The 13,487-nt window shown below is 39.5% G+C and overlaps 1 protein-coding gene across 1 annotated transcript; it reads right to left on the bottom strand.

Annotated features, from left to right (window-relative positions):
* Positions 1–2,178: 2,178 nt before the first annotated feature.
* Positions 2,179–12,995, bottom strand: LOC114663168 (mast cell protease 1A-like). Its single transcript, XM_028816919.2, has 5 exons — positions 12,894–12,995; positions 7,600–7,759; positions 4,121–4,256; positions 2,504–2,758; positions 2,179–2,382 (listed from the first exon to the last, which is right to left on the bottom strand). Exons 1-5 carry the CDS (start codon positions 12,955–12,957, stop codon positions 2,197–2,199), a joined length of 801 nt encoding a protein of 266 aa, XP_028672752.2. The 5' UTR covers positions 12,958–12,995; the 3' UTR covers positions 2,179–2,196.
* Between the last annotated feature and the right edge of the window lie 492 nt (positions 12,996–13,487).

Here is a 13,487-nt window from a genome sequence, read left to right as displayed (position 1 = left end):
TAACAAAGAGAGATTTCTCTTAAATTTCAAAGGATTTTTCTGCAGACTGGATAAAGCTTGGTGCAAACTCTGACCTTTTATCCTGTTGTGCTGAAGAACTTGAGGTCACAACCCTGGAGACCACAACCCTAGAAACACAGGATGCAATCCTAACAACGGTTACACAAAATGGCGTCTAACAGAGAAAAGAGGCCATAAGACCCTAAAATTCAGCCTTGATCCTAACAGTTAGTGTTTCCAACAAATCTCTAAAAGTTTAAATCTGGTTCTGCTTTAGTTTTGATCTTCCTTCTGTCTTTTTTTAGATTGTGCCTTTTGCGCTTAACATAACGATATGCTCTGATTCTGACACTTCTTTTGGCTCTCTCATGTTTCTCTTCCTTTGATTTTCATCATCTGGTCAGTTATTTTCTTTATTGCCCACAATAATTTATTTGGTATCTTGTCCACACAACAAGCTTAGACTTACCATCACATATTTAGTGACTAAGGATATGTTGTACTTGCCTAACTTTTTAAAGTATACAAGTGCCAGAATACCCCAAAAATAAAGCTTTTTTGTCTCATCTTTTCATCTTAGATGTGAATGGCTTATGCCTTTTGACCTTAAAATTCTATTTCCCCTAATATGGAAAGTGTCACACATGTGCACATGGGAGACAGTTTACAGGCTTGAATAAATGGACCAGGGCAGAAAGGAAGGGGTGTAAAGTAGAAATTTCTATGACCATATACTGTAACAGCAACAACAATAATAATACTGTAGTGACCCTCTGTGTGGATAGTTGGCGCTGTACTCTAACTCTTTCTCCTCTGTCCCAGTGCAGACCATCAGAAGAACCTGCCTCATAAAAACATCACTTCCTCTTCCGGCCTCCTACAGACGTCATTTCCACCTCTGCTCCTTCAGAACCGGCCTCCCTATGACATCATTTCCACTTCCAATCCCGCCTCTTCCTGTCAGTTAACTATATATCAGTGATCATTGTCATTGTACCTCAGTTCTGTTTTGGACTTACTGTTTGTTTGCCTTTTTCAACCCTCAAACCTTTTTCTGTCTCCTTCAGTTTTTTTTACAAGAGGTTCGGCTCATTTCCCTGATCCATGTCAACTCTATCCAGGTGTGCTTATTGACAGGCCAACAGCAGAGGTGCATGTGGGCCACAAGATTATCAATAAGACTTGAATTTAGGGAAACGTCTGAATGCTCTGCAGCTAAATGTGAAATTGTTAACCATTAGGACTACGGTTGCCAGATGTCCCTTATATATGAGACATGTCCCATACTTGATAATTTTGTCCCATGTCCCGTACTGACCTTTTAGGGACACCCAAATGTCCCGTATTTAGTTCATTTTCAAATTTCATAATAAAAATTGCTACCTTCTTACAGTACTTAGTTGTAACTTTATAAGTAATTATACTTTCTTTTCTAAGAATCTCTTGGTGAAAATAACCCAAATGTAATGAGGAAACTCGTGTTTGCTGCCTGTTTGCAACTTGTTCAGTTGCTATGGTTGGCTGAGGATGGCGACACTCTTAGCGTTTTCCTCTCCAGCCGCGCTGCTGTGCTGTTCTGTATCAGCATTGCAACATACAGTGGCTGTCAGCAAAGTGTGTTGTTACTACTTGTCACAGCCAACTTTCTTTTTCTAACTGCCTGTATTAAATAATAATAATATTCTCTGTTGTCTGTATTAAATAAATATTTTTAAATGATTTCACTTTTACAGAATTGTTTTTAGCTTGTATTACCTAATTTTCAAATGGCTTTACTTTTGTTTTCCTCATAACCCATTAAAATCCTTGCTTTATGTTTTTAACTTACGTCTCCACTTTTATATAATATATTGGTCTGGGTGTGTAGGGGTCATGTATAAATTTATTTATATAGTAATATAAGGAGAGATTTTAAGAGTGTCCCGTATTTCTAATTTTCTAATCTGGCAACCCTAAATAGGACCTTAATGAAGAACCTGAGCCTGCCACCACAAGACAGAGATCCAGCCATTTTATGAAAGAAGGTTTTATTGAAGCAGGCAAGCGGTTACATTGATAGGTGGGGCTAATTGGGGAAAATGATATGGCCACCCTGCACTCTGCAACCTCTCCATTTCTGGAGCGAGAAGGCCAGATGAGTGCACAGGAACACAATGCAAGCATGGTGGTCTTCTGCTAGTATCAGACAGTGTGTGATCAAGCAGGAGAGTTGGCCTTGATGTTCCTGTCAATCCAGTCCCGGAAGGCAGATACCTTTGTGTAGACGTTATCACGGTTAGGATCTTTGCACCGTTTATTGTTAGCCAGGTGGAAAGACACAATGCCAACTGCTTTTGGTTGTCTCCCTTTGACAGAACAGACCAGTGGACCCCCAGAGTCGCCCTGAAAAAGAATATGGTGGGTTTTCATTAAGTATGTCATCATTGATACCTGTTGATCATCCTGTACTGCTTTCTTTACTTTTGAATTAGCAACACCAACCAAGTCATAAAGTCACACTTACAGAGCAGGTCCCCTTGATGCCATCACCTCTTGCACAGATCACAGTTTCTTTTAGGTCATTGATTTTGGCAGCTGTACACGTGTTAACATCCTGAATGGTTACATTCACTTCCATCAGCTTCATGCTGGAGGGCCCATTGTTATCAGTTGTGCCCCATCCTGCCACAGAGCAGCTGGTCCCATCTAGGGTGGAAGATCTTTTCCTTGGAATGCCAATGATCTGCACGCCAGGTGACAGAGTGACACTGCGCTCAAGCTGTGACAAATAAAGAAAAGAGAAGGCACAGTCAGTCTGGTCTGTGATCACTATAAAGAAATGCGAATGGTGTCACTTTGAACAAGGGCTGTGGTCAGTCAGACAGGAAGTGATGTAAAGCAGAAATTTAGATGACCATGTACTGCAACAGCAACAACAAACAATGATAATAATAATAATAATACTGTAGAAATAATAAAAAGTAGAAATGCTTATTCTTTTTAAAGGTTACAATATAGATATAAAAGCAATAGTGTCTTTAAGTAATGTGACAGTAAGAAAATAAATAAGCTCAAACTGTTTACATCTGTAATGGCTGCTTCACTATTGTTATGGCCGTGGCGAACGCCCCACTTCCACTCTGGTGTTTGGTGACTTTCACACTTTTGCACCTTTTCAGTTCCTCGTACACCCCTCCAATCTTGTGCAGCCTGCCCCATCTCCCCTTTTTAACCCTTTCATCTTTTTGCATTGATTAAAAATGTCTACATTTGTGGATTGCTACCAAATCTTCACATACCCTGCATCACGGTAGGACAAAACTTAATGTTGTGCACAGGAAGCAGTTCATTTGGATCTCAGTTTTCACCTTCTTCTGCATCTGGAGCTGGACTGTGCCGTGAGTGTTCAAAAGTAGTCACCATTATTGGCCTGATCATCAACAATGATGAGACAGCTTATAGAGAAGAGGTCTAACTGCCAACTCAGAGGTGCCAGGACAACAATCTGATACTTAATGTCAGCAAAACCAAGGGGCTGGTCACAGACCACGTGAGGCAGGCTACACTCACATCTACATCTACATTAGAGAGGATTATTTGGAGAGCATCAGCACCTTTTCATTTCTTAGAATCACCATCACCAATAACTTGAAAGCATGCCCAGCCCATCTCGATTATTGTCAAGAAGACTCACCAACCCTTTAACTTTCTCACATTTGTGCACCAAACCTGGGTGTCTCCATCAAAGCTTGCCAACTTCTGCATGTGCACAGTGGGGTACATTGTCAACTGGCCATATAACATTCTAAACACGATATGATGCCAGCTGAGCTCCGAGATGTAAAGCACTACAGATGGTGATAAAGGTGGCACACAATGTTAATGACACACAAGTCCATTCTGTTCAGGATGCTGTCTTAGAAAGGCAGTTTTTAAAGACCTTAGCCATGCTTTATAGTCATCTGTCTCACTCCTGCCGACCACTGGCTCTCACACCAATTTTAGGGCTTCCTACTTGTAGTCTCAGTTCACTACTGTGTCAAGTGTTGCCTAAACTGCTTTTGGTCATCCCTGTTTATCTAAAAATTTTTACACATAGGGTAGCAAAGTGTTAGATTTCTAGTCTCTCTGGGTTGCTCACCTTTAGGAGCATGATGTCATTCCTGTCGGTGATCTCATTATACTCTTCATGTGGGATCTCCTTCTCCACCTGCAGCACCTGCTCTGTCAACTCAGCTTTGGATCGGTCGTGGAGTCCAAGGTACACTGTGATTGTCCTGTGCACAAGAAAGCAGCAAAAGAAAGGTGACGGAGGAGTACAGGGGTGGGAAGTCTGCAGTCTGCCCACAGTGCCCAGTAGGACGCTCATTCAGAAAGAAGGCATGTGCTTTGGAAGACAGAAGTAAGACTTGACTTGGGACAACAAATGACCAAAAGAGCGTAGGAGAGGCTTCAATTTCAACCAGATGTGAACTTTTTTTAGATAAAGTGTGAGCTGAGTAAAGATCATTACTGTGGGTTTCTATCAAGAATATTGTTTTGTTAAGCATCAGATTTTAAAGGCACTATATAATACATAGATAGATAGATAGATAGATAGATAGATAGATAGATAGATAGATAGATAGATAGATAGATAGATAGATAGATAGATAGATAGATAGATAGATAGATAGATAGTACTGTAGCTTTTGCGGAAGCACAAGAAATTATGAAATGCTAAAAAAAACAATCACTTACAAATACACAAAATGAACTACAAAAAGAAGAAGAAACTTGTGACTTGGCTAAGTATTAGAAAGTTGTCTAATTAAGGAACCATAAAGGGAAATTGTTGTTGGTATGAAGGAGCCCCAGTAGTGGTTCTTAAAACACTTCTGTTCAACAATGTATTGACTAAAAGTATTCAACACTACTGTCATCATGATCAGGGCTGAATTTTAGTGTCTTCTTGCTTTTTCTGTATTAGATGCCATTTTACATAACTGTCATAAGGGACACATCCTGTGTTTCTAGGAGCGTGGTCTCTGGTGTCAAGACCTCAGGTTCATTAACACAATGGGATAAAAGGTTAGCATTTGCACCAAGTTTTATCCCATCTGCAGATAAATCCTTTAAACTTAAAATGAAAAACCCTGTCATTGCTATTGATCTACATGTCTTGCCTGGTTTTGACTTCTTGTCTGATTTTTGACTTTGATTCTTGTCTCTCATCTGGGTTTTGGTTGCTTCATTTGCCTTTTGCACACATCTCCTGGGTTGTCTCAGAAATTAGTTATCTGTTTCATGCTGAGCCAGGACAAGTGTGTTAGAGAGAGGTGTCTCCCTGAGCAGCCTAGCTCCACACATTTCAATGGCAGGCTCTATCCTACACCAGTGGTGTAGCTAGTGGGGGGACAAGGGGGAACATCTGTCCCCAGGCGCAGCATCCAGCGGGGCGCCAAATTGATGTTTCTTTCCCTTCCCCATTGCATTTTGGCAAACAGGAGGGGGCAGGAAATCTTCAGTTGTCCCCGGGCGCTGAAAACCCTAGCTACGCCTCTGTCCTACACAGGCCTAAAATGAGGCTAAGGATTTTATAGTCTAATTATAAAGGCACTATATAATAGATAGGCACAGTAGATAGTGCTTCAGTTGTCTCATGAAGAAAATTAGCTCAAGAAATTTTGAGGTACAAAAAACAAAAACAAATCCCACAAGTACACGGAAAGAACTACAAAGATTAGAAGAAACTTCTGATTTGGCTCAAGATAAGAGAGCAGTCCCACTGAGGTGTATTGTCATTGATATAAAGGGGCCCATGTAGCGTTTCTTGACACACTTCTGTTCATAAATTTATTGGTTAAAAGTATTCAACCCTACCTTGCCAGGGAGGAGCTGAGTGTAAGTATAAGGGGGCAGTTACTTTTCCACAGTTTCACTTGGTGTTGGATAGTTTTGTTCACATGATAATTGAAATGTGTGTGTGTGTGTGTGTGTTTTTCACCTTTGTTAGATAATATTAGATTTTGGTTAAAGAACGGAAAACATGCAGGGTCAATTGCAATAAAGCTAGAAATTAAGAAAAAGCAAATACAGTGATCCCTCGCTATATCGCGCTTCGCCTTTCGCGGCTTCACTCTATCGCGGATTTTATATGTAAGCATATTTAAATATATATCGCAGATTTTTTGCTGGTTCGTGGATTTCTGAGGACAATGGGTCTTTTAATTTCTGGTACATGCTTCCTCAGTTGGTTTGCCCAGTTGATTTCATACAAGGGACGCTATTGGCAGATGGCTGAGAAGCTACCCAACGTACTTTTCTCTCTCTCTTGCGCTGACTTTCTCTGATCCTGACGTAGGGGGTGTGAGCAGGGGGGCTGTTCGCACACCTAGACGATACGGACGCTCGTCTAAAAATGCTGAAAGATTATCTTCACGTTGCTACCTTCTGTGTGCAGCTGCTTCGTGAAGCGACATGCTGCACGGTGCTTCACATACTTAAAAGCTCAAAGGGCACGTATTGATTTTTCAGTTTGTTTCTCTCTCTCTCTTTGTCTGCTCCTGACGGAGGGGGTGTGAGCTGCCGCCTTCAACAGCTTTGTACCGGCGGTGCTTCGCATACTTAAAAGCCAAACAGCCCTATTGATTTTTGACTGCTTGCTTTGTTCTCTCTCTCTCTCTCTCTCCTGATGCACACTCCTTTGAAGAGGAAGATATGTTTGCATTCTTTTAATTGTGAGACAGAACTGTCATCTCTGTCTTGTCATGGAGCACAGTTTAAACTTTTGAAAAAGAGACAAATGTTTGTTTGCAGTGTTTGAATAACGTTCCTGTCTCTCTACAACCTCCTGTGTTTCTGCGCAAATCTGTGACCCAAGCATGACAATATAAAAATAACCATATAAACATATGGTTTCTACTTTGCGGATTTTCTTATTTCGCGGGTGGCTCTGGAACGCAACCCCCGTGATGGAGGAGGGATTACTGTACTTTTCAGGCACAACACAAAGCAAGTTTATTGATCCTGAAGGAATCAGCAATCCTAATACATAAGACATTGTGAACAAAAAAAATGGAGGTCAACGTAAAGTACAGACAACAAGTGAATTCCCTTCAAAAGGGTAAGAGGATGTAAGGAGTGACCACCCAGTTTTGGCTTTTTTTTTTTCTAGTGCAGGGTCCTAATTATTTTTATTTTAAGATTGAAAAATTGAGTGCTCAGGTGTCTAACTCAAGAGATTAACATAGTGATTAGCCCAATTCTAAGTTCTTTAAGCAAAAATCAAGAACTTAATCCAAAATGCTACAGAGTTATAAGAGTCACCAACACTCCCACACACCTTTCTGTCACCCCACTCATCAGCCAGCCCACCTGTCCTCATTCAGACTTCTTGAGCACTCTGGAATGGCTTCTCAAAAAACTTTCTCCTTGCTTTACCTCTTCCAAACCCATGTGCCTCTTGAGGAGCTGCCACTTCCTCACTTTCAGATGGAGTATCCCCACTGCTGTCAGTCAGAAGTAGACTCTTTAGGTTTCCAATATTTTTCCCCATTCAACCCCAAGACTTAATAATCAAATAAAAAAGGCATTTCATTAAACGAGCTGACAAGAGCACCAGCTTCTGACAAAACTTACCCGCCACTGCAGTGGGCAGCAGTCAGAACAAAGTTGGGATCAATCAGTGCTCCTCCACAAGTATAATTGCCTCTGATTGTTCGTATCCGTAAAAAAGCCATGTAGGGCCGGCTGTGTGGAACAGCTTCTTGGCCATCAATGATCTTGTATGCAAAGACTCCTAGAATCACACATAGGAGAAATGGGGTAAGGTCTAAGGAGCCCTGGCAATGTTTCAAGTGACTGGTATTTCAAATGTTGTTAAAAGGAGCATTTCAGCTTATAACCCAAGGTCATAATATAAATTTAAACTTGTGTTATAATAAAAATATAACACAAAATTACAAACAAGATAAATGATAAAGAGAAGAAGGCACTGTTTCATTTCTACAGTTGACAGAATGGCCCAGAATCCCGGGGTGAATCCTGCCTTGAGCCCAATACTCCCAGGGCAGACTTCAGCTCCTACAACACTGAAATACCCTACATGTGTTGTAATTAATAATTTATCTATCTCTATACTATCTGAAATCATAATTGTTAGTTATTTACTGTAGTTTATACACGAAGTATATTTAACTTGTTATAAAGTATAGCTGTGTAAGCCCATGCTGTAGAAAGACTGGGCTCCTAGAAACTATTGAAATCGTCGGAAAAAAATTGAAATGCAGAGTCGGCGGTTTTGTTTTGCTTGTCCCCCTTGTCTATCAGCTGCTAAGCGTGTTTGTCTCCGACTTGTTAAATGGGGCTGCCTTGCTGGCTCTTTCTGCTTCGTGCTGTAGCCTCGTACTTCTTTCTTGTTCCGACTCGTTAACTTGAGGCCGCCTTACCGTCTCTTTGAGCTTTATGGTGTCTCCTCGTACTTCTTTCTTGTTCCGACTCATTAACTTGGGGCTGTCTTGTCGGCTCTTTGAGCTTCATTGCTGTAGCCTCGCATTTCCGGGCCGGACAGACAGACACATACATACACACTTCCACGCATAGACGTTTATATATAAGAAGAGCAAATGAATTAAACTACACTCTGCATAGAGAATGGTTTTGAACTGTAGAATTCTAATCGATTAGGACACTTCTACAAGAGTCTGGGGAATTCAAACAACAGGAGTAGAGTGGAGGAATTGGGTGTCCTTAAAATGTGTATTTACCTGATTGGCTGTTCAGGGACAAAATCCAAAAAAACAACTTTAAATCAGAGAGAACATCCTGAATCAAATTTGAACTTCTGTTAACAGATGAAAAATACATGAATGAATCCAGCTGAAATAAAACAGTCATGACGATCTTACCTAAGGTGACCACCAGTGTTTTTCCATTGGTCTCTTTCAGCTGTTCATACTGAAGTGTGCAAGCCATCATCATTAACTGCATGCTTAGTACATTTTCTCTTATTACTTTCCTTAATTTCAAAATCTTCCAAAATGCGGATATCTCAGTCTGCGGTTACCTTGACAGCTTTATTTACCTGGGACTGAGTGCCCCATTGGGTTACATAATGGGCAGATGAAAAGATTGGATAACGTAACATTCTCAATGCTGTTTATTCCAAACCAGAGGTGTGGGGGTAAGGAGCCTATCCCAATAGCATCAAGCACAGTAGAAAACCAGTGCTGAGAAACCCATCTTGATGATTTCAAAAAATTTTTGTGCTTTGAATTATTTTGTTTTTCAGTGCATGAAAATTTTACATTTTGAAAGTTCAAATATGGAGCTTTATTTTAATGCTGGTTGTATTGTTTAATTTTGTTGATTAACACTTTGCAATTTTTTCCTTGCAACAATTATGGTTAAGTCGTTTGGTTTAGAAAAACAACTTTCACTACTTAGATAATTTGACCTATTGTTTTAATTTCATGCTAAGTTCTCAAGAAAAAGGTCTTTTGTTTTATTTCTGTAAAAAAACCACAGATTTAGTTTAGTACTTTTAACATCAGAGCAGTGCTCTCTTAACACAGAGTGCCACACCTGAGGGCAGCCATTTTGGGGAAAAAGAAAAAGTAATGGTTATCTGAATGGCAGGTTTTTTGGACATTTTCACATTTTATCCAAACCATTATCCAAAGCAACTTATAACATTTGAGATACAATTAGTTACATTTGTTTTTATTTTTCCAATTGGTGCAGAGACAGCTGAAGTGACTTGCTCAAGGCTCAAGGCCACATAGTGTCAGTGGTGGGATCTGCACCCACAACCTCAGGGTTTGAAGTCCAAATCTTTAACCACTTTCAGAACAGGCATAACAGATAGTCCATCACAGTTCTGAATTGTTCACACCCTGGGCAAATTTAGAAGAAAATCAACCTAAAAACGTTAACAGTGGTGTAAACAGGAGTCAGTGCTAGGGCCACTGCTATTTTAATATATATAAATGATTTGGATAGGAGTATAAATAGCAAGTTGGTTAAGTTTGCAGGTGATACTAAGATCAGTGGATTGGCAGATAATCTTGAATCCATTGAATCATCACAGAGGGACCTGGACAGCATACAGGCTTAGGCAGATTCTGGCAGATGAAATTTAATGTTAAATGTAAAGTGTTACAGGTAGGAAGTACAAATGTTAGGTTTGACTACACAATGGGAAGTAGGAAAATTGAGAGTACACCTTATGAAAATGATTTAGGAGTCATAGTGGACTCATCACTGCCAACTGTCAAACGGTGTTCAGAAGCCATTATATATATATGTTAGATTTGATTATGCAATGGAAGATCTGAAAATTGATAGTACACCTGATGAGAAGGATTTAAGAGCCATGGGCTCTACGTGATCAACTGCCAGATAGTGTTTAGAAGCCATTAAGAAGGCTCACAGAATGTGAGATTATGTTTTGCCCTGCTGTGTGGAGCACACGTCCAAAGAGATTCTGCTCAGGCTTTATAACACACTGGTGAGGCCTCATCTGGAGTCCTGTGTGCAGGTTTGGTTTCCAGGCTACAAAAAGGACACAGCAGCACTAGAAATGGTCCAGATAAGAGCAGCAGGGCTGATTCCAGGGCTACATAGGATGAATTATGAGGAAAGATTGCAAGAGCTGAGCCTTTACAGTTTAAGCAAAAGGAGATTGCAAGAAGATTTGACTGAAGTGTTTAAAATTATGAAGGGAATTAGTCCAGTGGATTGAGACTGCAATTTTAAAATGAGTTCAACAACAACACGGGAACACAGTTGGAAACTTAAGGGTAAATTTCACACAAACATTAGGTTTTTCTTTACCACAGACATTTGGAATAAACCACCAAGTAGCGTGGTAGACGGGAGGACTTCAGGATTCTTCAAAACCCGATTTGATGTTATTTTAGAAGGACTGGCAAGCTCTGTTGGACTGAATGGCCTGTTCTCATCTAGATTGTTCTACTGTTCTAATATGTACATTTCTGGGAATGTGGGAAGAACACTGGAGTATGCAGAGAATTTCACCACAGGCAAAACATGTTAATGCAGGACTGGAACTGAAGACATTTAAAGCTTTAGGCAGACACTTCCATGCTAAATGAGAATGGGTCAACTTATACTAGTGGTCCATACAGCACCTCAATGTAAATTTCACTTAGGTGATATTGCAGGAAATCATTGAGCGGAAAATTTTTCAATACAATACAACTGACTGCACTGGGCAATACTACAGAATCAAATGCATTAACTTTTATAATATTTATTATGTATATAAATGAATGCATTAGAAAATGAATAGGAAGTTGAATCAATTGAACAACGTAATTTGAAACTGAAGACATTGGGACAAATGAAGTAAGCAAGCTCCCTAGATACTCACATAGTGTATGTGTGGGCCTTCGTATGTGTACACATGAATATTTAAATTAATTATACATCTCAAAAAGTACTTGTGCAACGAATAAATGGAGCAGACTGCAAAAATCCTAGATGAATTAAACAATTTCTATGACAGTTATCATTGAACAAACTTCATTTAGTAGAAAATGGGGATAAGTGCGGGACCAAACTGGACCAAAACCATTAAGCCTGAAGCCCACAACAAGGTAAACATGACTGAAAAAGCCTGGACAATTTTTTTTCTGAAGTTATCATTGTACTTTGGTCTCGGCATTCAGAGCAGATATCTCGTAAACCACTTGTTCTAAAATGTTCTATTTTTGCTGAGATGTTTCCATCCAGGACCTCTACACAATACAAAAATGTATAATTTTCCAATGTAAATAGTAATTTTAAGACATGAAAATCAATTTTGATATTTTCATAGACACCCAGAGATACATATTTCTAACACTATGCTCACTTCAGCTTTTCTCTAACTTTTGAATCTGAAATTAACTCAATGGCAAATTTTTGACAGCCTCACCAAACGTTCCTTTAAATGGAATTAAAACAAGTCTGATTTGAACAGAAAAATCACCACATAATGTAGATAGATAGATAGATAGATAGATAGATAGATAGATAGATAGATAGATAGATAGATAGATAGATAGATAGATAGATAGATAGATAGATAGATAGATAGATAGATAGATAGATAGATAGATAGATAGATAGATAGATAGATAGATAGACAGATAGATAGATACTTTATTAATCCCAATGGGAAATTCACATTCTTCAGCAGCAGCATACTGATACAATAAATAATATTAAATTAAAGAATGATAATAATGCAGGTGAAAAACAGACAATAACTATGTATAATGTTTACCCCCCCCCGGGTGGAATTAAAGAGTCGCATAGTTTGGGGGAGAAACGATCTCCTCAATCTGTCAGTGGAGCAGGACAGTGACAGCAGTCTGTCACTGAAGCTGCTCTTCTGCCTGGAGATGATACTATTAAGTAGATGCAGTGGATTCTCCATAATTGATAGGAGCCTGCTGAGCACCCTTCGCTCTGCCACAGATGTTAAACTGTCCAGCTCCATGCCAACAATAGAGCTTGCCTTCCTCACCATGTACACCATGTACTGCACCCTGCCCAGAGTTGCCTCCTGCATTGTGCCCAATGCTTTCTTGAGAGACTCATCTCAAGTCACTCTCGATTAATGAAGAGAGTATAAAATGCCAAAATGGAATATAAAGATATAAATATAACATTTATATATAGGGTGGTCCAGATCTAACTACTGTATGCAATTATTGCATTGCATTGCATTAAAAGTTGCATAGTTAGATCTGGACCACCATGTACAGTATCTACCTATTCATATTTTAAAAATACTTCTTACCCTATTTAAAGTGCAGAAAACAGAAAAACAAAGTGAACTGGTCGAGAAGTACCACATAGGTTAAATTCTAAATTTAAAATGATACACAATTTAAAAAATGCTCATTACTGCCCTGAATACCAACCATGCAGTTGACCTGACAGGCCGAGCCAGACGGCAATGATGACGCTCCAGTTCGCTCCCTCCATGGTCCACTCCTGAGTGTCTCCGCTTGTCTTTGTTTGTGGAGGTCCCCATTAAATACCACATATGGGGAAGTGGTACCTGAGTGGTGATGGGAAACTGAGCAAAATGTCATCTGACAAGCAACCACAAACCACACAATAATCAGTGCATCGAGGTGGAGGGGGTGCACTTAGCACATTTTTTCAGCCACTCATTTTTAGTCTTTAGATGAATTAAATTTTGCACTTTGTGATTTGGTAGCTATGAATACTTTGACAGAGAGAGTATAGTAGAGAATGGAGAGCAATGATTCCTTCTTATTTTTAATGTGACATTAAGATTAAATCGGATGTAATAATGTAAACCCTTTCTTTTCAGAAGTTTATAGATGAAGATCCTCAAGGGCAGCAAGCAAATGATGAGTTAGGAACTTGAAAATATGATGGAAATTCTAGGTGAAGAAACAAAATTAAAAAAAATAAAAAAAACAATTTGGATACCATTTTATTTGTGATGGGCTGTAATAGTGGATAAAAACAAAACCATTGAGACA

This window comes from Erpetoichthys calabaricus, chromosome 12 (assembly GCF_900747795.2).
Source record: "Erpetoichthys calabaricus chromosome 12, fErpCal1.3, whole genome shotgun sequence".
Taxonomy (NCBI): domain Eukaryota; kingdom Metazoa; phylum Chordata; class Cladistia; order Polypteriformes; family Polypteridae; genus Erpetoichthys; species Erpetoichthys calabaricus.
This window is presented reverse-complemented; position numbering and strand designations above follow the sequence as displayed.

Excerpts from the sequence above, each read along its gene's own strand:
- LOC114663168 (XM_028816919.2), bottom strand. The coding sequence starts at position 12,957 with ATGGAGGGAGCGAACTGGAGCGTCATCATTGCCGTCTGGCTCGGCCTG. Across the intron at positions 7,760-12,893 it reads CCTGTCAGGTCAACTGCATG|GAGTCTTTGCATACAAGATC; the intron begins GTTGGTATTCAG and ends GTGTGATTCTAG. Across the intron at positions 2,759-4,120 it reads ATGACATCATGCTCCTAAAG|CTTGAGCGCAGTGTCACTCT; the intron begins GTGAGCAACCCA and ends TATTTGTCACAG.